The sequence below is a fragment of the Mus caroli genome, unplaced genomic scaffold, assembly GCF_978045245.1.
Source record: "Mus caroli unplaced genomic scaffold, Mus_caroli_1 scaffold_13, whole genome shotgun sequence".
Classification (NCBI taxonomy): domain Eukaryota; kingdom Metazoa; phylum Chordata; class Mammalia; order Rodentia; family Muridae; genus Mus; species Mus caroli.
This window is the reverse complement of record NW_028227268.1, coordinates 71,429,554-71,453,564: the sequence shown is the minus strand read 5'-3', so window position 1 is coordinate 71,453,564 and position 24,011 is coordinate 71,429,554. Positions and strand designations below refer to the sequence as shown.

The window sequence follows — 24,011 nt, the reverse complement described above, 5'->3', positions numbered from 1 at the left end:
CAGCAGTCAGCGCCTGCGCAGTGCCGGGATGCCCGGTCCTTGCGATCCGGAGCAAACCTGGGTTTCCGAGCGTCAGAACCACCGGAGGGTTGTCGCGAGTTTCTACCGGAAGTATTAGCTGGCGCACCTGGCCTAATCCGAGCCCCCAACCACAGTAACTAGGTCTTAAATGTCCAGGCTGGGATAGGGGACGCTGAGGCAGGACGAGCGCCGGGAGTTCCAGGCCAGTCTAGACTACAAAGCGACACTCTGGCTCAGAAAATAAACAAAGCTGGGTATTGTGGTACCCGCCTATAATCTTATAAGAAGATCAGAGGTTCAGGGATACAAAGTGAGTTAGGCCAGCCTGAGCTACGACAGAGAGAGGGGGAGGACAGGGGGAGGGTTAAAGTACACGCAGGTCCCTTGGTCCACCCCCAGCACCCGAAAAATAAACATTTTAAGAGACCATTACATGTATGTGGTCCAGTGATTAAGTATTTCCTGCGATGCTTTTTGAACTAGCAAATAATGTTTACAGGAAGAGTCTGAGGTAACGGGGAAAGTGCTTGCAAAATAAGTGTGAGGGACTGAGTTGAGATTCCAGGTACTGTTAGAGAGCTGGCTCGCACCTACTGGCGCGGGCCTGTAATTGCAGGACTGGGGTTAGCAGAGACTTAAGGATTCTTGTGTTTGCCTGCCAGCTAATGTAGCTAAAAAGCAGAGCTCTAGCAGATTCTCTTATTGATCAAGAGAATAAAGTGGAGAGTGTTCGAGCGAGACTCCCAAAATCCTTCTCTGGCCCTCACACACTTGTACAGGCAAGCACACCCACGTTCACATCACACACAATTTTTTTTTTTTTTTGGTTTTTCGAGACAGGGTTTCTCTTTATAGCTCTGGCTGTCCTGGAGCTCACTTTGTAGACCAGGCTGGCCTCGAACTCAGAAATCCGCCTGCCTCTGCCTCCCGAGTGCTGGGATTAAAGGCGTGCGCCACCACGCCCGGCTCACACAATTTTTAAGAGTTCGGGTTTTGTTCTTATGGGGTCTCCTAACCCTATGTATCCATAGCCCCCAGCCCAGCCTGGTCTACAGAGTGAATTCCAGGACAGCCAGGACTGCACAGAGAAACCCTGTCTCGAAGAAAGAAAGAAAGAAAGAAAGAAAGAAAGAAAGAAAGAAAGAAAGAAAGAAAGAAAGAAAGAAAGAAAGAAAGAAAGAGAGAAAGAAAGAGAGAAAGAGAGAGAGAAAGAAAGAAAGAAAGAAAGAAAGAAAGAAAGAAAGAAAGAAAGAAAGAAAGAAAGGAAGAAAGAAAGGAAGAAAGAAAGAAAAGAAAGAGATCTTTTGAGAAAGGGTCTTTGATACCTACCCCAGACTGGCCTTGAACTCCTTACATCACGATGGACGTCTTTCTACCTTCTGTGTACTGAGATTACAGGCGTGTGCACCACCACCTGGGGTCCTCCAGCAACTCATGCGCTCCCTCTCCCCGCCCCCGTTTTTTTTCCTTTCTTTTTCTGGCTTTTCAAGACAGGATTTCTCTGTGTAGCCCTGGCTGTCCTGCAACTCACTCTGTAGACCAGGCTGGCCTCGAACTCAGAAATCTGCCTGCCTCTGCCTCCCAAGTGCTGGGATTAAAGGCGTGCGCGGTGTGCCACCATGCCGGCTAGGCAGGGTTTGTTTGTTTGTTTGTTTTTATGAGTACACTGTTGATGTCTTCAGACACACCAGAAGAGGGCATCAGATCCCATTACAGATGGTTGTGAGCCACCATGTGGTTGCTGGAAATTGAACTCAGGACCTCTGGAAGAGCAGTTGGTGCTCTTAACCGCTGAGCCACCTCTCCAGCCCCCAGCTTCTTCTTCTTTTTTTTTTTTTAAAGATTTATTTATTTATTTTAAAGATTTATTTATTTATTATATGTATTTTTTATATGTAAGTACACTGTAGCTGTCTTCAAACACTCCAGAAGAGGGCATCAGATCTCGTTACAGATGGTTTTGAGCCACCATGTGGTTGCTGGGATTTGAACTCTGGACCTTCGGAAGAGCAGTCAGGTGCTCTTACCCACTGAGCCATCTCACCAGCCCCCCAGCTTCTTTTTTACTGCAGGTTTTCCTACAGCCATTACGTGCTCCTCTTTCCGCCTCCTCCACCTTGCACAATCTAGCTTTGTTTTCTTTACAGCCTTGGCTTGAAATCATGTGTTTATGTGTTGATTTTGCTTTCCTGCCCCTATCTCCGCCTCCCCAACTTTTAGAATAAAAGCTCCATTGGGCTCAGGACTTTGTCCTCATCGCTACTGGAACATAGTGAGCCACAGAGATGCTGGGAGCTGACCAACATTCTCTGCTTAATAAAAGAGGAAGCTGTGGCTCACAACCTGCTGAAACACAGCAGGGAAGAGGGCGGTGCAAAGAGGGAAGTTAGCCCGCAGGGGCATCCTGACCCCAGCATCCTGGAGATGCCTGGCGGTGTCTCAGAGCTTGGGTGGTCCCAGCCCCACGCGGAAGTCGCGGGGGCGAGGAGTTGAATGAGCTCTGCTTAGGGCGAAAAGCCAGAGCTGAAGAACCCGAACCCCAGCCGGCAGGACCTCACAAGCTTTCTAGAAAGCCCCAGGCTTTCCCACTTCCTCTCCCAGGCTGCCTCACCATCAAGCAGGGTGTGAACAAAGCCGGCTTCTACCAGAACCTGGAGCGGCTCACATTTAGGCTTTTGAACCCTTGTCGCGGCGTGGCGGGCCTCGCGTTCTGAATTATTCTGCACTTTTCCTGTGCCAGAGTTTTCCAATTCGTTTGATTCTGTTGCTCGTCCCTCGTTCAGACTGGATTTTTGTTTTTTGTTGGAGGAGCTTGCTTTAAGTGGAATAACCAAAAGCTGTTTCTTTAGTATCTCCTTTCTTTTGCACCAGTTTCCTAGGATTTTTTTTCTTAATTCAAAAAGAATAATAAAAAAAAAACAAAAAAAAAAAAGAAGAAGAAGAATAAAACGAAACTAGGGATATACTTCAGTTGGTAAAGTGTCATGCAAGCTTGAGGACCTGAGTTCAATTCCTGCCGCCCATAAACAAAACAAAACAACTTCCTGTAATGCAACCACTGGGGAGGCATACAGTAGGTTCCTGGGTCTTGATAGCTAATGAGCATAGCTAAATTAGTAAGCCACAGATTCAGTGCTCCAAAAAGATGGAGAGCAATTTAAGAATATACTCAATGTTGACCTTTGACCTCTACACACACAAACAGGAAAAAAACATTGATGCCTATTTTATTTTACAAGGTAGTGCAAATTGTGGCTTACTTTGCCCCATCCATATTCAGAAATCAAGCCAAACAGCTCTGGTTAAATTGTGTTCTTTCCGTAGGCCTTCCCTTTATCCTGTGCGATTTTTGCAAAAATATGATTTATTTCTGGATCTCTACATAATTGTACTTCACCATTTTTCTATTGTTTTTCTTGTTTTGCAATGTGTAAAGTTTTATATATATATATATGTATATATATATATATATATATACATATGTGTGTATGTGTGTGTGTATGATTAAATACTCCCTCATTAAAAAAAAAAACCTACAAAGCATTTTGAGAAAGTAGCCTGGGGACTATAAATGATGCACTTACATTCAGGCAAAACACACATATAAAAATAAAAGCCTGTTAAAAGTGAACACAGTGAACATGTGCAGGGCAGTGGTGGTGCACGCCTTTAATCCCAGCACTTGGGAGGCAGAGGCAGGCATATTTCTGAGTTCGAGGCCAGCCTGGTCTACAGAGTGAGTTCCAGGACAGCCAGGGCTATACAGAGAAACCCTGCCTTGAAAACAAACAAACAAACAGAAGTGCACATGTGAGCCAGGGAAGGATGGTATATGCCTTCAGCCATTAGGAGCAAAGCACCCAGTGACAGACAAGGCAGCTGAAGCATCATGGTGTGGCCTGCATCCTCCCTGGAGGAATGACCCCCTCAGGATCACAATCTCCTCATTTCAGGCAGGTTCTTCCCTTTCTTCTTGTTCTCCTGAGTTGTATCAACCGTGGAGGCCTCTGTCGATCCCACTGCACCATATTTAAGATCTTCTGGATTATCTATCCTCTTTTTAAAACTATGTATTTTATGTGTATAGGTGCTTTCTCTGCACATATGTCTGTGCCAGTGAAGGCCCAAAGAGGGCCATCATATTCCCCAGGCTTGGAGTTACAGGTAGTTGTGAGCCACTTTGTAAGTGCTGGGATAGAATTGGGGCCTCTGGAAGAGTAGTCAGGGTTCCTCTGCTGAGCCATCTCTCCAGACCTGTGTCCTCTGCATCCCCTCCCTGGGTCTGCTATCTAGAACAGCATTCACTAGTATGGTCACTAGTGTAGACATGTCTCCTTCCTCCAACAGAAGACAGTCATCCTTCCCTGTGAACTGTATTTGACCCGTGGTCTCAATAGTGACTAAGTGCTAGAGCCTTGAACATGTCACTGATCTGACCTTGAACCTGTGCCCAGGAATGGCTCAGAATCAAACCATGACCCAGGCCCTCACCTTAAAACTAGACTGTGGAGAAATCTGGTCAACCCTGCTTCCATGGTCTACCTTTCTCACCCCTACTTTCTGGGGTTGGAGCTGGAACACTTGGAAGCAAAATGGAGGTCACAACCCAGCGTTGGCAATGTTCACAGCCCAGTGGAGTCAGGCAAGCCAACAGTTAGAGCAGTAGAAACACCTGGGGGAGACAGTAGTGGAGGGGTTCTACAGTTTCCTTTGAGAAGCAACAAGCAAGTGCTGGCTACCTCTACGTGGGACCGTGGAATCAGGGCTCCACTAAGGGAGCCCAAGCTATCTTCCCAGTCAAGCTCAGGACCTACTCAGGAACCCCTCTTCTTCTATTTCCCAAAGGCTCCAGAAATTAGTCTCTTCCTCCTGTCAACTTTGGTTTGGGCTGGGACAGCCCACAGTGGTCTGACCAGAGAGCCAAGAGCAGCTGCCAAGATCACTGAAGTTGGAAGGTCCTGGAAGGCTGCTGGCATCAAGTGACAGGCTAAGAGGAAGAAATGTTGTGTGAACCGGAGGGATCCGAGGCAGAGAGCTGGGAACAGTGTGAGATGCTCACTAGATTTCCACATAAACAGCTGGGCCAGGGGTCTTCCAGAAGCAGCAGGGACGGGCTCCTCCGGTAGCTGTGACAGTGACTTCTATGACCAACTGGCCCCAGAGCCACCCAGCCTGCTTGGGGACCGGGGAACTGGTTTGCCAAGGAAGGATGAGCTAACAAGAGATCTGGTTCTGGGCTGCCCTCCCCCCCTCTACATCTGGGCCTGGCCCTGGTTTCTGGCACCACTGCCAAGTTTTGGTACCGCCCACCCACCCCCGCTGGCTCTACTGGCCAACCCAGGTCGTAATTGCTGGGTGGGGAACTGCACCGTGGAGTGGGTACACCAAAAGGTGGGCATGTGGGCACCTGGCCTGACTGGCTTCTGGCCCTGCTGAGGAAGTAACTCAGACTTTAAGCTAACAAATGACTTATTAGGGGAGACCTCCTCAGGACCTAGTAGCCCAGGGACTCCTGTTGGCAGGGACTTATGAAATGGAAGTGGGTATCATGGTCTGTGGGGACTAGCTTGCCTAACCCCCAACTTCTGGTGGGAACCAGGGCTCAGGTGTAGGCCTACGTGTCTCAAGCTACTCCCAGAGGACTATCTGGGATGAAGGATCTAGCTAGTGTGACCAGTACAAAGGGCTGGAACAGTCAGGAAGAAATGGAAGGCAGAGGGTCAAGAAGCGCACCTGGCTTCCACCCAGGAGCTGGCTTTTAGAGCCAAAGTGACACACACACCCCCCCTTGGACACACCTACCACCCCCAAGAACATCTACACACACCTGCCACTCACAGATCGTAAACACAACATCCTCACACCAAACAACTCACACACCCAGTCCTCCACCCTAAGAAAGGTGGGGCCCATCAGTCAGATCAGCTGTCACAGGCCACAGCTGGGCATCTAAACCGGGCCACCTACTTGCTGGACCTCAGAGGCTCACAGACATGGAGTGAGATCAAGAGATCTGTGACACTGTGGAGCAAAGGATTCTTGAATGGTTCCAAGGAAGGTAAAGGAGGCAAAAGAGTGGCTGTGTTCAGTCGGGCAGGTGGATCTCTGTGAGTTCACGGTGATCATGGTCTACATGCTAAATCCCAGGACAAGAGCTACATAGAGAGACCCCGTCTCAAAAATCAAAATAAGAAAAATGGCTATTAGACCCTCCTTCCCCCCACTCAGAGCAGGGAAACACACTGAATTTGCCTTGTGTTCCCAAGACCACCAGTGCCCAACATAATACCAGGCAGACAGTACGTTTGTGGTTGCTAAGTAGCTATTCTTATCAAGCATCTGTAGCAAGTGGTTTCTCTCTAGAGGAAGAGAGCCCAAGTGGAGATACAAGGTCTATAATCCCAGCGTTTAAGAGGCAGAGGCAGGAGGATTTTTGAGTCCAAGACCAGACTGGGCTATACTGGGAGACCCTGTCTAACACAAGGAAAAGGAAAGGCAGCAGGCTAAGGTGGAACAGGTCTCTAATTCCAACAGGTGAGTGGCAGAATCAGGTCCATCTGGGCTACCCAGTGAGTTCCATCCTAGTCTGGTCTATAGGCCTACATAGCAAAACCCTGACTCAAAGGAAAAAAAAAGAGGAAAGAAAGAAAGAAAGAAAGAAAGAAAGAAAGAAAGAAAGAAAGAAAGAAAGAAAGAAAGAAAGAGAAAGAAAGAAAGAGGAAAAGAAAAGAAGGAAGGAAGGAAGAAGAAAGCAGGTAAGGTAGGTGGTAGGCAAAGGAGATATCAGCTGCATCCATCCCTAGCTCAAAGGGAACAAAGCCCATAGGATGCTCGCCACTGCTAAGGTAGGGGTGTCTGAGTGTTTCAGGGACCTGGGATCAGCTTTAGCTGGAAGCAGAGATTTAAAATGTCAGCTTGGAGACCAGGTACAGAATGAGGGACTCTTTCCCCAGATCTTTCTAGAACACAAAGCAGTACTAATGCAAGATAAAATACCCCACAGGCCTCTACCGCTAATCCTGGAAATGACCAGAGTTCCTGAACCTGCCTCTGGCCCCCATGCCATGGAGGGAGGGGCACACCACAGCTGGAGGTGGCAGAGCCCACGGGAGCTTTTACATATTACAGAGGAAGTTGTCTTGAGCTGGCTCCAAACCCAGCAGCTGCCTGGGCACCCAGGGTCCAGACATCCCACCAGAAAAACACTTCATATTCTGCAAATGCCTGTCGACCAATCCTTTTGTTTCCCCTGGCATTGTTTCTTCTCAAACATCTGATGGTGTCGAAGAAAGCACTTGCAGCCCACACAGCAGCTAAGGCCTGTGGGGGTATGGAAGCAAGGAATAACATTCCTCCATTCTCAAACACATAAGACCAGAGACTGCAAACGGGGTATATTCTTTCCATTGTTGGGACCATAGAAGGAACTACAGCCTAGGTCCAAGGCCTGGAGCACTGACCATCCAGGAGCCTCTGGCCTCGGGCCAAGGACAATCTTATCAACTAGGCCTCCTCATAAAAAACGTGCTTTTTATTCTGGAGGTGGCCAATCTTCCCACCCCTGGCTCCTTCCATGGAGGAAGACCTCAGGCCAGGTCACATGCCACCCTCCTCCTCTCCTGCCCTTCTGCATCGTGGGGCTGAAGCTTGGACGGCTCCAACCTACTTTACCGGGCCACACCCACTGTTGGAAGCAGGGCTAGACCCTCCCTGGGTGTGGTTCGCTGCTAGCAAGACTTTGCCACAGCTTCGGGAGCAGGTACCCTATCCATCCCATTGCCCGCTGGAGCCCTCCACGGGGCAGGCGTCCCATCCCTGATCTGGCCTCTACAGATTCTGCCTCCAACCAGTGCAAGGGAGGAGCCTGCCATCTCAGGGTATCTTCTGACAGTATGCCCGCTATCAGCACACTTGGCGAGCCTCAGATCTTGGAGGACTCCAGCCGGGGACTCCAGGATGTAGGAGGCTCCCGCAGCAGCCGCAGCTCGTGTTCAAGTGCCTGGTTGCGGCGGTACATGTCCATGTAGCTCCCTTGGATTTCTCGCTGGTAGCGGAGCACCCTCTCTTTTTCCTCCTGCCAAGTCTGCCTCTCCTGCTCAAAGCGCAGAGCCTGCTCCTGGCCCCGAAGCCGCTCTTGCAGCAGCTCTGCCCTCAGCTGATCAGCCCCTTCTCTGGCTTCACTGCCTCCTGCCTCCCCAAGCAGTCCTCTGCTCTTGCAGTCATCTGTCTCGCAGCTGCCTGGGGCTTCCTCCCGCGGTGCCTGCTCCTGCAGGCTGTGCACTGCCTCCCGCAGCCGGGCTAGCTCAGCTTCCTGAGCCTGGGCTTGTGCCCGGCTGCCCCGAAGTTGCGTCTTCAAACTGAAGATCTCTGCCAGCTTCTGTGCCAGCTCCGCCTGGGCTTCCCGAAGCTGCTGTTTCAACAGACTGATCTCCGCGGTCTTCTGGCACACCTGGGGTAAAGGACAAACCGTGAGCAAGGGCCAAACACTGTATGACACTGGGGCCTGTTGTCTGATGGAACAGAGCATGGGACCAGGACAATGAGACAGCAGGGGATGCCTCAGATGGTGTCCTACCTCCCATCGGGCTTCTTCCTCTGGCCGAGCATTGGGGTCAGCCTCCACGGAGGACCCAGAGATCCGAGGCTCTGGGGCCAGGCCCTGCTGAGCCCGAAGCTCCTTGCGCAGGCGCCGCTGCTCCTGTTGGGCCATAAACAGCTGCAGTTGGAGGTTGCGCTCGCTGCGCTCAGCTTTCTGGGCCACCTCATGGAGTCGTTCCACGTACAGCCGCTTCAGCTCAGACAACCACAACCGTTGGCGCTCCTCTAGCACCTGCAGCGGGAAAGAGGAACTAACCGGTTAGCAGTGGGCACAGCCTCACTCAGATTTCCATACTTGGCCTTCCCCATAACAACGTTCATTTGTGCCCATTGCCAGCCACCATTAATGTCCTAGGCCACAGAACCCAGGGTCCTGACCACAAGCGCTTCATACCCAAAGAGGCTCTCCACACTGTTCTTACTACACGCCACTCACAGAAACAGTCTCCCTCCTTCCTACACAGTTTCCAGGCAGGACCAAAGGGCCATGGAATCCCTCCATGTAGTTGAAGTGTGGCTAAGACGAGCTGCCTCTTTCTTTTCAGTGGTGAGATTTGAACTTAGGGCCTCACACATGCTAGGCAAGTACTCTACCACTGAGTAATACTGCAGTTTACGGGCGGTTTTTGCTGGTTTGTTCGATGTTTTCTTTCCTTAAGCACAATGGGAGAAAGGACCCCATCAGGGCCATAGCCTCTGGTCTCATTCTCTGCTGCCTCTACCACGCAACCAGCCCCCAATATCATACTATGCTTAGGCCTCGCTCACGGTTTGTCCCTACCTCAAGTTATGCCAGATGTCAGAGATGAATCTGGTCCCTATACCAATGCAAGGGACAAAGCACTCCAGGGCAGGGGTCCCCTCACCTGAGTAAAGGAGTTAGAAACATCCTGGTCACCGAGGTCCCTCTTGAGCTCCTCACAGGCCTCAGGCAACACAGCGACCTCTTCAGTAGAGGGGCAGGAGAACTCGTAGGGGGGAGGTGGTTCGGGCAAGCAGCTCAGGACCGCCAGAGGTCCAGACTCCTTGGGGCTCCTTGGAGCACGGTCCAGGGAGCCTCCAAGGTGATTAATGTGGCCCAAGGAGGAGCTGAAGGGGCTGGGGCCAGTACCTGGACTACGGCCAAAACTACCCCCGCTGGAAGAGTCCGACAGGCTGGGCTCAGGGCCACCTTCATCTAGGCTGAGAGCGTGAAGCAACTGCGCACGGGCCTGACTGGCCCGAGGCCCAGGGCTCAGGGGTGGGTGACAGGCCAGAGTGTGCAGGCTGCCATTGCTTCGCCACAACTTCTGGCCCTTGTGGGCTGCCAGGCTCTGCATGGACAAGAAGCCTTTCCCAGAGCCCACAGGAGGCTTGAACACAGAAGGACGGATTCGGCACTGTCAGGAAGAGAACGTAGGTGTGAGCAAGGTTGAGTTGGCCACTTTTTTCTACCTCGTGCCCCCGAAGGCCCTAGGGAATTCCCTCTGAGAATACAGGGTAGTATCACAAGGAGGCATTGGTCAGGCTTCAGTATTCTCACACCTCAATCTGCCCCATCCCACAGTCAGGGCCTCCCAGCTGACCACCCCAGCATCACAGTCTCTGAGTTGGGCCCAATCCCCTGAAACGCAGATGCACCTTGTCAAAGCGACCCCGCTCAGGCAGGGAGGTCTTGCTGAAGTCACCAGCCCGAGGATGCTCCCGGTAGTAGAGGGTGGCATAATCTGGCTCGTTCCGAGGAGCTCGCTTAGTGGTCTTGCCATCTTTCTTGGGGAGATGCAGGTAGCTGAAGAACTCTCGTTGGCCCAAGCCTTTCCGGAGGAGCCCATCGGGCTGCCGGGAGCCCCGGGAGCCAGCCAGTGCGGCCCGAAGTTCTTCAGGGGAAAAGTCTTGCCGTTCCAACAGGCTGCCTACGCTGCCCATGGCAATGCCAGCAGGGCCTGAGGTTGTGGCCATGAAGGTTCAACAGGGCGCGGGCAGCTGATTCTGGGAATCAGAAGGCTCCATTAGTGGCAGATGGGCACTCAGTACCCGAGTTCCCAGATGCACTAAAACCAGACACTTGCCATCTGTAAGCAACTCGCTCTGCCCAGGCCCGTCAGAAGCAGATATGTGTGAACAGAATGGGAGTCACAGGATGGCAAGAGATGGAAAGGGTACATTGACTACTGTCAGACTGAGTCTAAAGCAAAGGAAATGGGACTTCCACAGGAACACCTAAAGGCACAGCTCCCAGACAGGGGTCTGAAGCGGAATGCAGAGGCAAGGCAGGAAGGTGAGGCCCTCAAGTTGTAGGGCAAGGGCCCTCTTCCTAGAAACGAGCCAGCAAAGGGCAGAGGGTGGCTCAGGTTTTGTCTGACCCATGACCTTGCTTACTTCTGATGGGCTCTAAATCAAATTTGGGGGATGGGGAAGGAGCAAGAACTGAGAACCAGAACGCAGGAGGTCTGTCCTTCTGGCTTCTCTAGGTGGTTCCCTCAAAGGGTCAGAGGTCCCCCAGGGAAACATCTGGAGTGGGTGAGGTTGGGGGCAGGCGGGATACAGTGGGAGGGATACAAACAGGAAGGGCCCAGGGGAGGAAGGATGGTGATACACACAGGAAGGGCCTAAGGGGAGGAACAATGGCCTCTGTTTCCGGAACAGGTGTCCAGGTCTAGGCAGTGACGGGGGCAGAGGGAAGAGAGGCAGACAGACTTTATAATGTCGCTGTGTTCTGTTGTTAGGTGCCACCAGCCAGGTTCACAGAACCCGGCCTGGAAGCTAGCAGCTTGTGACCTTAGCCATGCCTAGCCCGTGTGAGCCGTGCCTACTTCAGGAGCAGAAAAGCTACGATAGTCAGCATTTATCATGTAGAGATGCCAAGAGCACGGGGTAAGATAATGTGACCAGGTCTGGCCTGAAGCCACAGTCAGCACAGAACACCAAGGCTGAGCTTAACTACACACTTCAGCTCCATACCACGGGACCAGACTTCTGAACTGTCTCCCACGTGTTCTGGGACCCAACTCTCAGGAGGCGGGTGTGTGTGCCACACCCACTGCCCAGCACACGGTAGGTGCAAACAACCAGCAGTGAATGGCACCTTATATGCTTCCCATCCACCCACACACAGCTGCTCCCAGTGCCAGGCAGATGTCTGGCAGGCAGGCTGCATCTGGGAGTACCCACCACCACCCACCCAATGAGCTTCCGGGACACCCACTCCCACCCCAAACAATGGTGGTTAGGAGGCTCCATCCTCAACCATTTCCAGGTTTTGTGTTTGTGAAAGACAAAGCAGTCTCTGGGAGAGGGAGGGCAGCCTGGTCCCCTCCCCCTCCCCCACTCCACAGCCAACTCTACCCTAGGCAATAAATAACTGTAATGGCCCGCTCTGCTCCTGAAAAACACACCACTCAAGGTGGGGTGCAAGTCTTGAGTTTAGACACCCAGCCCAGCTCCATATGAACAGTCAGACCCTTCTAGGGATATCACAAGCTATGTAAACTCAAGAGATAGGGACTACTGGAGCTGGGGCTCTTTCAGTAACATGGCATTTTGCAGGAGTCTCAAGGAGAATATGGCGTCAATAGCTCTCCTTTTTAACTTTAATTTATTTATTTATCTTGGGTTTTGAGACAGAGTGCTGAGGTTAAAGGCGTGTGCTGCCACCCCCAGCTCAGTATCCCTCTAAAAAAGGTAAGCCCTTGGAGGCTCAAAAAGATGGAATGACCTACCTAAGGTCACAGAACTGGTCAGGATGAAGACTCATGGGATCCCAGCACCATCAGGACTGCCAAGTGTCTAGGAGGACTCAGGATGTCACCCACAATCAAAAGAATTAGACCTGGTCACCTTGTCTCCCCATTCAACACTGCCTCACCTTGACAAGCCCATTCAGTTAGATAGACATGTGAAATATTCAGTTGCTCCTCAAGGAACAAGATCTAGTCCCAGCCATCTCTCTGTCTCCCTCCCCAGTCATCTCTGTCAGGATAACTGACAAAGAGGCCGCGGAGGAGAAAGGGCTTTGTGAACTGTTAAGTCCTGGATGCCCACTGGGGACAGTGTCAGATATACCCACTGCACCCCAAACACACAGACCCTCACTTTCCTCTGTGCAGTCACTTGCTTGCAGTCTCATGAGAAACAACTGACACTATGTGGTATCCACAAAAAGGGTCTCAGGGATGAACCAGTGTGGCCCTGAGCCAAACTATGCAAATGGCCTCATACGGAAAACAGAGTCCTGTAGACAAATGTATGTTAGGAGACCAGAGTGAGGACAGTCCTGTCCAACAACGGACAATATGGCTTATACAAGGTCACCCACCCAGACCAGGTCTCACTCAGTAGCACTGTCTGCTCGACCTGCTGGGCTGAGGCCACCCCTGGTCTCAGTTTGGAGGCTAACCATTTTCCTAGAGAACCCAACCTACCTCTGCCCCTCCCCCAACACACACATTCCTTCCTTTCCGTTGCTTAGGAGCCTTGGGATTGTCTGCCTGGGCCAGGGCAGCTGTGCAGGCTCTCTGGCCTGTGATTGTGTGTGTGTGTGTGTGTGTGTGTGTGTGTGTGTGTAGGAGAGAGCTAGCAAGAGCCTTATAACCTCTGGGAGATCAGAGCAGAACAGAAAGTGGGAGGGGGGGGCTCTACCAAATGCTAGGGCTGTGCTGCCACAGTAGGGTGCCTATCTTAAAGCCCAGGGTTCTGTAAGGAGCTGAACACACCATTACTCATCCAGCCACAGCAGTACTCCTTCATTCCTGTCTCCCTCTAGCCCCAGGATCAGCCAGCAGTGCAGAAAGCCTCAAATAGAGGTACCCAGTGGGACACCCCAGCACCAGACCCTGGATGCCTCTTCAAAGCACACCCAGGAGGTGGAATGGGGTGCCCAAGGTCATGTTCAGCAGTATGGGAGGCAGCTTTCACTGCATTTCCTTCAGGTTGGGGCACCTCATCCTCCCCGAGGCAGGAGCCTCAACCTGAACAGCCATTAGTCCCACCAGAGTGCCCCAGGGGAGGGTCACACCACCTGCTGGGGGGGATCAGCCTTTCTGAGGGGTGTGCCTGCAGCTGCCACAGAGGAATGACACTGGAATGTCCCAACTCCAAAAATGGGGACAGCCTGAGAGGCGATGGGGGCGGCTGGCATACCCTACCCCCAGGACAGAATTATCCACATTTTGCTCTATGTCCAGTGCTTCAGTGTTTCTGAGCTCTTCTATTTCACAATGTCACATCGTCTCCACACTAGTCGGTGGAGCACAGCATAAAGGACCCTATCTACACATAGGGAAACTGAGGCTTGAAAGAAGGAATCACACGCTGAAAGAAGACTCCACTCTGAGGACCAATCTGGATTCCCACAGTAAAGCCCGCTATACTACACCCAGCTGTCCCAGCTAGGGGTCACCTTCCACTAGCATACTCTGCCCAGCCCCCCACGCTTGTTTCTCCCAAGGGCAAGGTTGAGAGGGATGGAACTTAACCCCCCTCCCAGAGATCTCTCTTGCCCGCCCTGGGGAAAGAGGTAAGAAGAAGAAATAGTGGAAGTGGCGCTGGTTTAGGGACTCTTGAGCTCAGGAAACTGCTAGAGGCGGTGTCGGGAACTAGCTGGTCGCTTTCATTCACAGTCTTGCACATACACACCCACACGCAGCCAGTCGGCAGAGAAGCAAGCCCTGCTTGTGAGAGCCTGGGAGGAGGCTCATCTCCAGGTCCAGGAGGGCCTCCCGCCTCTGCTCCCGCCCAAGGACAACCATTCCCAATCTGTATCTTTGTGTTGGGTATGTCCCAAGCCCCCATCTTAATACCGAGATACCTTAAGAGTCCTGGTCCTTACTTTTGTTAAAGGCTAAAGTCAGGACTGGAACGGAGTCCCAGATCTCGGGACGTCCCCTGTTCGCAGGTCCCCAGGTGAGGACCAGACACAGTAGGGGGCTGAGGCAGGAAAAGGGTACCCTGAGGGTGAGGGCAGCTGAGTGGTGTCCCCGGGAAGGCGGCAGAGAAGACAGGTTGGACATCCCGGTGGAACTGCGCCCAGGAAGGCTGTGGAGGAAGCGAGGGATCCCAGAACTACTGGAGGCCCTCCTAGCTACCCAGGGGGCGGGGTGGGGTGCCAGTCTCCCGCCCGCCGTCTGTGGGGCCTGCTTAGAACTGGTGCAGGGGGCGGAGGCCGAGGTCAGACTCCTGCGCCAAGGGCGCCTGCCCCTCCTAGCTGCGGCGTGGGGATCGGGGCGATGCTCCACGGAAAGCGCATTTACAGGTCAGCCTCTTGCGCGGGAGCAGAGGACACAGGGGCGCGCACAGCATCCTGCCAACCCCCGCCCGGTGTCCGAGAACGACCTCAGCGACCCGCCCTACCCACTTACCATGCTGGCGCCGTGAATCCTAGGGCGCGCTGCAGTCCCCAGCTCGGTCTCGAACCTTTCCCTTCCCAGGCTCTTCGGGAACGCGCGGGAGCTGGATCGGCGGGCAAAGGACGCACTGGGCGACACTCGTCGGCTGGCCCCAGAGACGGAGGGAAAACCCGGCCTGACTCACCCGTGCGGCGCGAGCCCCAGCGCCCAGCCCGGCCCCCGGATGTGGGGGGCGGGAACCGGCACCGCCCCCGAGCGACCTGAGCCCCGCCCGGGCTCCCGGGTGCTGCGGGGCCGGGTCCCCACCGCTAGCCGCGCATGGTGCAGCGGCCACCCCGATGCGCGCTCGCTCGCTCGCTCGCTCGCTCGCTCACGTGCAGCAGCTCTGCAGACCCCAGCCCGGACGAGGCTCTAGATCGCGCGCCGCACCGCCTGCTGCTGCTCCTCCTCCTCCTCCAACTCCCGGCCTCGCCCGCCTCACCCGGTTTCCTTCCAGAACCAGCTTCCAAACTGGCTTGCTGGGATGGGTCGGTCAGGTCTCTGCCGCCTCTTTCTCAGGTAAGCGACACTTTCCTCGTTTGAGAATAAACCTAAGAAGCGCTCTAAGAGCCGAAGAGGTGTAGTAGGCGTCAACAGTAGTTAGCCGCTGGACTTTTATTTTGGAGGGAGGTTGATTTACCTCTGCAGCCTTCTAGGGGCGGCAGGTTCAGATGCCTTTAGGGGCCAGACTGATAGTGTAAATGAGTCATATGGGTTGGGTAAGCCAGTAGCGGGGGACGGAAACAGAAGGCTGGACACCCAGACACGTTCAAGAGCAAGAAGTTAGAACACCTTTTCTTCCTTAAAAAGTTAAACATGGATGTGGGATGGGGTGGGGTGGGGTGGGGTGGTAAGGGTTGTGTATGGAGAGATGGTTCAGTGGTTAAGAGTACTTGCTGCTCGCCGGGCGTGGTGGCGCACGCCTTTAATCCCAGCACTCGGGAGGCAGAGGCAGGCGGATTTCTGAGTTCGAGGCCAGCCTGGTCTACAAAGTGAGTTCCAGGACAGCCAGGGCTATACAGAAAAACCCTGTCTCGAAAAACCAAAAAAAAAAAAAAAAAAAAAAAAAAAAGAGTACTTGCTGCTCTAGCAGAGGACCCGGTTTGGTTCCCAGCAACCACGTGGTTGCTCACAATCCTCTGCAGCTCCAGTTCCAGGGTATGGAACGCCCCCCCTGGCCTCTGGGGGCATTACACCCACTCGGTGCACATTTACTCACGCTGGCACATACACGTAATTTTTTTTTTTAAAAGATTAAAAAAAACCAAAAAACCAAACCAGTAAGTTAAACAGATTCATGATAGCAATTCCATTCCTGGGTATATGACTAAAGAAATCAGGTATGCCCACAAGTGCTTGCACTCAGATGTTCATAGCAATCCTGTGTATAACAGTCAAAAGGAGGACACAGGTCAAACCCTCCAGCAATTAGTGAGAGGATAAACAGTGTGGTCCAACCATACAGTGGAATATTACTTACCACAGGAAAGGAATAGTGCCATTTCATGCTACAACTCAAACCTCTAAGAAGTGATGGTAAGTCAAAGAAACAGACCATGTGTGAACCTTTATGGGCAGAATGCAGGCTAGTGCTAGAAGCCACAGGGAGGGAGAAATGAGGATGAATGTGTGTTTGTTGTCATATGTTGACGTGTATGCATTTGCGTGCAGGTGGAGGACAGTGGACGGTTTGTGGAGTCTGTTTCTCTCTCTCCCTTTACATGGCTTTGGAGGATCCAGCTCAGGTCCTCAGGCTTATACAGCAAAGACTTCGCCCAGCGAACCATTTCAGCTGCCCCATCTCTAAGTGAGTCAGGTTCAGTGACACCCAAGGCCACCTCCCTCCCCTTCCTGGATCCCCTTCTATGTTTGCAAATGCAGTGACTTATCCAAGTTCTGGTTTCCTCTTTCTTCCCTCCCCCTCCAGTGTTCTTTCCCTTAACCAGGCTATCAGAAGAGAGGGATGGTAGACGTATCTCAGGCATCCCAGCAGGAAGGACTGGGTTAGAGGCTCCTGGCTGAACGGAACACTCAGAACTGGCATTTCAGGTAAGGAGCCTGGCTGGGATGCAGATCTGAGGGGCTAGAGTGGAGGGAGAGAGCCTGCTGCTAACCTTTGAACAGAGATGTCATTCAGGGAAGCAAGGGGACATCAGGAGGCAGGCTACTTGTCCCCATCCTTTGCACAGGCTGGAGACTCCACAGACTGCTAAGACCACTGTCCTGCCCCTAGGGAGGAGCTGGCCCGACAGATACTGCCTAGCCTTTGAGCCTTTGCATATTGTTACTCTTGTCACCTTGATAGGGAATGGCAAGGCAGGTAGGACCAGCTGACCCTGTAGAGAAGTAGGCGGAGACACCATCCAGTGCCTTCTCTTCCCCCAGCCCCCTTATGCCTTCCTCTGTGTCATCAAGGCATGGGACATGCCATTGGATTCTTGGATGTCCTTGGTTCAGCTTTCTCTGATAAAAAAGTTGGGGGGCGTCCAGTGGGGGCACATGATCTACCACCCCCAAAGTACACCTCAGAGCTAGAGGGCCTGAAAGGGTCTGCCTTTCTGAGGTCTTAGAGAGAAGGTGGACTGGACAGAGTTGGGGATCAGAGGCCATCAAGAGGTCAGGCTGCTTCCCTCCCATCGCAGGCTCGCCTCACCACGTGAACAAGACTAGATTCATGCAGGCAGCTGGCCTCAAGGAGGGGGTGCACCCACTGAACTGTCTGTCTCTTGAGTTCATCGTGCAGACACGCATACGTGAGTATCTTGTCCCCACATTTGACAGAACTATGGATTTTTTTTTTTTTTTTTTTTTTTGGTTTTTTCGAGACAGGGTTTCTCTGTGTAGCCCTGGTTGTCCTGGCACTCACTTTGTAGACCAGGCTGGCCTCGAACTCAGAAATCCGCCTGCCTCTGCCTCCCGAGTGCTGGGATTAAAGGCGTGCGCCACCACGCCCGGCAGAACTATGGATTTGACATGCAAGCCATGTTGTTCCAATGCCAAGGAGTGAGGCACTTGGGGCACCAGGCCAGGGCTGAAGTGAAACCAGATTTCCTGGGAGTACCTATTTCCTGAATTGGCTACCCTGGGACAATTTGATTTCCTTCAGTTATCTGTTGCCTGCAAATGCCCAAGTCAGTAAGGGTCCTAGGGCTACCCATGTTGAATAGGAATTCATCCCCTCTCTGGCTGTCACCCCTGGCCCCATCACCTCTCCTCTTGACAGTTGCAACAGCCTTCTTAGGCTCCTCTCCAACCTGCCCGAGAGGAACCTTATAGCGCACACATTTGTCTCCAGCCATCCGAAGCCTGTGTTGTAGAGTCTCAGGCCCAAGACTGGCCCTGCCACCCCTTCAGGCTTAGACACAGCTACTGCCTCCGGGCCACCTGTGTCTTAGGGGCTGCCTCAGCCTCCTCCTTGTAACTGGCTGGTTTGGGAGTGACCTACCATCTTCAGAGTCCATCTTCCCACCCTCAACATAAAATTGATCACAGTGTTGCCACTCTCAGCCTCTTCCCTGCCAATGGCTCTTTCACCATGCACCCTCATCACTGGGTCACTTGTCCTGTCTTGTCACTCCCAGAAAATAACAAGCCCTGAACACATAGGTGCCTAGTACAGATTCTCCCAAGGTCTTGAAGGAGTTTTGGAAACGCCATCCTAACACAGTACACTTGACTGTGCTGGCTCCTTTGAATTGAGGCCTGGGGAACAGGAAGCAGGAGAGCCCAGTGAACAGTCTGGGCAGCCCTAGTTTTAGTTTTTAACATAGGGTCTTGCTATCTAGCCTATATTAATCTGGAAGTCATAATCCTGCCTCTGCTTCTATAGTGCTGAGATTACAGATCAGATGTGCCCCCACCGTGTCTAGCTTCTGTAAAGATCAAGACAACGTTTAATCTCTATGGAGCTCCTCCGTTCACCTTCCCAAAATTTGTGGCATAGTCATCCTTCCATCCTGGGAGCCCAGAGCCCATATTCTTTTCTATAGCACCAATTGTTTTGCAATGAAACACAGGTTTTCTCTGTTTGTTTGTTTGTTTGTTTGTTTGTTTGTTTGTTTTTGAGGTAGGGTGTCTCTACATAGCCCTGGATATCCTGGATATCACTATGTAGACCTGTTTGACCTCAGACTCAGAGATTCACCTGCCTCCACCTCCCTATTGTTGGGACTAAAAGCTTGCACAACCACACCTGGCAATTTTTCTTCTTTTTTGAGATGGAGGTCCCATGCACCTCAGGATGGACTTAAACATAGTTTGTGGCTAACAGAAGACCTCCAACTTCTGATCCTTCTGCAGCTACCTCTCGAGTGCTGGGATTAAAGAGGTTTGCCACCATGCCCAGCCCTGGTACTGGGGGATTGAGTCCAGAGCCTTGTACATGCACAGCAAGCTCTCTACTAACTGAGTTACACCTCCAGTTTCCTCCTGTAAGAGAAATGCTGTGTAGGCGTGTGTGCCTGATTGTGTGTATGTGCCTCATGTCCATGCAGTACCCAAGTTAGCCGGAGTTACAGGCAGCTTTAAACGGCTTGATGTGGGTGCTGGGAACCAAACTCAGTTTCTCTGTAAGAGCAGCAGGTGCTTAATCGCCGAGCACCTCTCCCGCCCCAGCTTTCCTCATCTTCATCTGTCTAAGGATATCTTAATTAGTAGACCAACCAAAATCTTTTAGGAGGGCAGAGAGAGATGTCTTGCCTTCACTCCAGGCTCCTCTGGGGCCTGACAGTTGGCCGGGGCTCCTCTCCAATGCACTGTCTGACCCGCAAAGGAACTTCGTGGCTGTTTTCTAACGAGGAAGAGGAGAACGAGGAGAGATGGTTCTTGCTGTGGACCCTGGTTTTGTAACTGCCTGGTGACCTTTCTGAGCCCTGGATTCTTGACTTTGTAGAACAGGATGAATCACTGGCTTAAGTTCGCTCAGGTGCAGGAACTGGGGTGATGTACAGGGACTTGACAGCCCTGCAGCCCCCACCCTTCACTTCTCACCCTCCCTCCTTCCTGCTCTCTCCTGTCCCTTTGGAGCTGAGCCAACATCCAACCTGAGAGAGAAGACTTGGGCTGTGTTGGAGGCCACTAAGGACCCTAGTCTTTGCAAAGAGCTGGCTGACGGATACTGCTCGATACCCCAGCTTCCTCATGGGTCATAGGTGACTGTCTTTCTCCTGGGTCCAGTCCTCTCTCTCATCTTGGCCTGAAAGCAGACTTGGATTGCCCTGCCTGAGCCGACAGAGGTGGGAGGCGCCTTCACTTGGCTCCTCTCCTGCAGCCCTTCCTCCCTTGGTGACCTGGTGACCTGGATAGCCCCAGGCAGGCTGTGGGTGGAAGCTGAGACCTGCCGGGACATGCTCAGGTGCCCGCAGCTCAGACCTGCAGGAGCCATCCAGGACTCAAGGGTGAGACCCGCCCCCGGAAGTCCAGGCTGCCCAGCTAGGCCGCAGAGAGAACTGGACCAGCCAGTCCAGGAGGAGCTGCCAGCCTAAGTGGCTGCAGCACTTTGCTCCAGCGCTGTGGAAGCCTGGGCCCCAGGCTCTCAAGGGTTTAGGACCTGGGGTAGGGGTCTGGCCTATAAGGCAGTGTCGGCACACTCAACCCTACTGAGCACACTCCAGCTGGGTAAGGCGGCACTTGGTATAGTGAGTGTATTTACCTCAGTACTTTTAAAAGGAAAGGGAAAATATCAGCTCGATAAAGTGACCTTGGATTCTTATGTGTCGTTCCTGACTACAAATGAGTTTAGGCCAGCCTGGGCTACATGAGAGTTATGGTTTTTCTCTGTAGATGATAACCTTCAACTAGCAGTCCTAAGCCCAAGCCATCCTACCTCAGCACCCCAAGTAGCTGGGGGTACAGGTGGTTGTTTATCCCCTTTTCCTAAGAACTGAAGACAGGGCCTCATATCTGATAAACCCCTGTACCAAAGTATATCCCCAGCTACACCCTCAGCCCTCCTGGGTTGTTTCCAAACAAATTCCAGATAACAGCATTTCATCCATAAACATTTTAGGGAAGACTTCCCCCACCCCCATCCCCAGACAGGGTTTCTCTGTGTAGCCCTGGCTGTCCTGGAACTCACTCAGTATATAGACCAGGCTGGCCTCCAACTCAGAAATCCGCCTGCCTCTGCCCCCCAAGTGCTGGGATTAAAGATGTCTGCCACTACTGCCTGGCAGGGAAGACATTTTATGTTGCTGTTACTATGCTTTTATTTGGGGGCTTACTGGAAATTGAACCCAGGGCTTTACACACACTAAATATACTTGCTTCCTCGGGTCTCACTGTAGCCCTGTCTGGAACTTGTTATGTAGACCTGACTGGCCTTTAATTCACAGACATTGCCTGCCTGTCTCCTGAGCTCGGGGATTGAAGTCATGCACCACCATACAGCTTTCATAGGTCGTGCCTGACATAAAGCTTTCTACTACTGGGCTACACTGAAGCGCTCCCTGTATTTGTTTTCCTGTGTGATTTCACAGGCACGAGAAAGGAAAGCTGAGAGCAGGCATTCTCTCTGCTTTACCCTGCCACCCTTGGCCATGGGTGACGCAAGCAGGAAGGTCACCTGCTTCTTCCCTCACAGGAAATCCAGGGGAGGAAGCCTTTCGGGGGTAGATGGGAAAGATGTAGAACCCTGCCTCAGCTCCCGTGGGGAGAGGGGAATGCCAGGCTTGACATGTTCTGTTGCAGTGTCTGGGGTCTCCGTCACCTGGCCACCCATACACTTCTTGCTCCCTTTGCATCTCCGTGTTGCAGTATGATGGCCCGGCCCTGCCCACTCCCCTCCATGCCTTTGGGCTCCATTCTCCACCAAGTGCCAAGTACAGCCTTTGAAAATCTTCCAAGCATCACCTTCTCTCCTGTACATCTGGTACCAAGGCAGAAGTTTCTCTAGAGCCCAATTCGGTTCTGCTTCCCTAACCCAGTAAATGATTAGATGTGTCTGGCGCACAGATGTATCTTGGCTTTCTTCCCAAACCTGCAGCTAGACCATGTGACAGCCACTGCCTATCCCCAAACATTTCACCCAGCCCCACCCAGGAGAGCCAGACAGCTGCACACACCCTCACCTGCCTGGCACTGCCGTACATCCATCCACCCAGCCCTCTCAGGACTTATGAGAACAGCAACTTTATCCTGCTACCTCTGCCCCGAGCCCACCACGCAAGTCCTTAGGACGTGTTCAAGGCATGGCCTTTGTGATGCCCTTGGCAGGACTGTGTGCTATAGAGAGGTCAGAGAAGCCAGGCCCAAGAGGTGCTGCTTAGCCTGTGCATAGCCGCCACCATCCCCTGGTACTTGCCTGTCAGGTTGATGGGGATAAAGAAGGAACCCATAGGGACCAGTGTCCCTGGGCCAGCTCACCTGCTTGAGTTGGCAGTGTTGGAGGATGCAGACCTGACTACTGCCTAATACAAGGCTCCAGCTTTGTCACCTGCCAGAGGAGCACCACTAAGGGGAAACCCTACTGCATCCCCTTCTTCAGTCACTAGAGAAGTATGGCTTGAGGCTGAAAGCCAAGACGAATCCTGCAGCTGCTAACAGCTGGACACTGGCAACTTATCTGGGCAGCAGGCCCTTTCTTGAAGGTGCATATCCTCCTGTCCCACCAACTTACACCATATGCCAGTTACTCTAAGCCTGGCAGACAAGACCTGGAATGGAAGCAGCCTGGTGGTGGGCCATGGCCTTCCAGGCTCCAGCTCTTTGTGTGCATGTAAGAGTGTATGTGTGTGTGTGTGTGTGTGTGTGTGTGTGTGTGTGTGTGTCTCACGCACATGTACAGAGACTGGTGGCCGTTGAGTGTCTTGCTCTATCACACCACACCTTTTTCCCTTGAGCACAAACCATTCTTGCCAAGGACCCAAATTCAAATCCAGCCCTTGCATCAAGTGGTTCATGACTGCTTATAACTCCAAGGCCTCCAGGAACCTGAACTCACAAGTGTATAGCCTCAATAATTAAAAATGAACTTTTTAATATTTGAGGTTTTTGTTTTGTTTTGTTTTTCAAGACAGGGTTTTTTCTGTGTAGTCCAAGTTGTACCGGAAGCCAGGGAATCCTTGAACTCAGAGATGTGTTTTTCCTGCCTCTGCCTCCAAGTGTTGGGATTAAAGTCGAGTGCCGCCAAATCCAGCTCTCTCTCTCTCTCTCTCTATATATATATATATATATATATATATATATATATATATGCACACACACATATATATATATGGTCAAAGATAGGAGGACTGGGAAAATGGCATAAGATACATCTTAAATAAGAATTTTTAAATGTCAAAGATGTGTGTCCTTCAGGAGCAAACATTCAGTCCTGATTTTTTGGTGTTTTGAGACAGGGTTTCTCTGTGTAGTCCTGGCTGTCCTGGAACTCACTCTGTAGACCAGGCTGGCCTCAAACTCAGAAATCCGCCTGCCTCTGCCTCCCAAGTGCTAGGATAAAAGGCATGTGCCACCGCGTGGTGGTGGCACACACCTTTAATTGGCGCATGCCTTTAATCCCAGCACTTGGGAGGCAGAGGCAGGTGGATTTCTGAGTTCGAGGCCAGCCTGGTCTACAAAGTGAGTTCCAGGACAGCCAGGGCTATACAGAGAAACCCTGTCTCGAAAAACCAAAAAACATAAAATAAAATAAAATAAATGGCAAGATACTATGGAGGCAGCGGTAGGCGGTCTACAGAACAAGTTCTAGGGCAGCCAGAGCTACACAGAGAAACCCTGTCTTGAAAAACAAACAAGGGCTGGAGAGATGGCTCAGCGGTTAAGCTCACTAGCTACCCTTCCAGAGGTCCAATTCCCAGCAACCACTTGGTGGCTCACAACCATCTCCTAATGAAATCTGATGCCCCCTTCTGATATGCAGGTGTACATGCAGATATGCATTAAATAAATAAAACTTTACAAACAAAACACAATTAGCTAAACAATAATGGCTGTGTCTCAAAGAATTGTCTTAAAAATCAGTGGGTGTATGTTTTGAGTATTTACTTACTGTAGATATCTGTGTGCCTAGGATCTTGTAAAAAATGT

The 24,011-nt window shown here is 51.9% G+C and overlaps 1 protein-coding gene and 1 long non-coding RNA gene across 3 annotated transcripts; one reads left to right on the top strand and one right to left on the bottom strand.

The window, feature by feature from the left end:
- Positions 1 to 6,778: 6,778 nt before the first annotated feature.
- Positions 6,779 to 15,135, bottom strand: N4bp3 (NEDD4 binding protein 3). 2 transcript variants are annotated; one of them, XM_021177706.2, is made up of 5 exons: positions 14,955 to 15,135; positions 10,240 to 10,587; positions 9,486 to 9,998; positions 8,597 to 8,851; positions 6,779 to 8,470 (listed from the first exon to the last, which is right to left on the bottom strand). In XM_021177706.2, exons 2-5 carry the CDS (start codon positions 10,555 to 10,557, stop codon positions 7,943 to 7,945), a joined length of 1,614 nt encoding a protein of 537 aa, XP_021033365.1. In that variant the 5' UTR covers positions 10,558 to 10,587; positions 14,955 to 15,135; the 3' UTR covers positions 6,779 to 7,942. The 2 variants fall into 2 exon arrangements, with proteins under 2 accessions (XP_021033365.1, XP_085686168.1); XM_085830042.1 differs by lacking the exon at positions 14,955 to 15,135 and adding an exon at positions 14,426 to 14,622.
- Positions 15,136 to 15,229: 94 nt separating this feature from the next.
- On the top strand, positions 15,230 to 22,675 carry LOC147001530 (uncharacterized). The gene is made up of 5 exons (XR_015045074.1): positions 15,230 to 15,500; positions 16,653 to 16,788; positions 16,909 to 17,030; positions 17,624 to 17,734; positions 19,052 to 22,675. It is a non-coding gene; the product is annotated as an uncharacterized LOC147001530 (long non-coding RNA).
- The last annotated feature ends 1,336 nt before the right edge of the window (positions 22,676 to 24,011 follow it).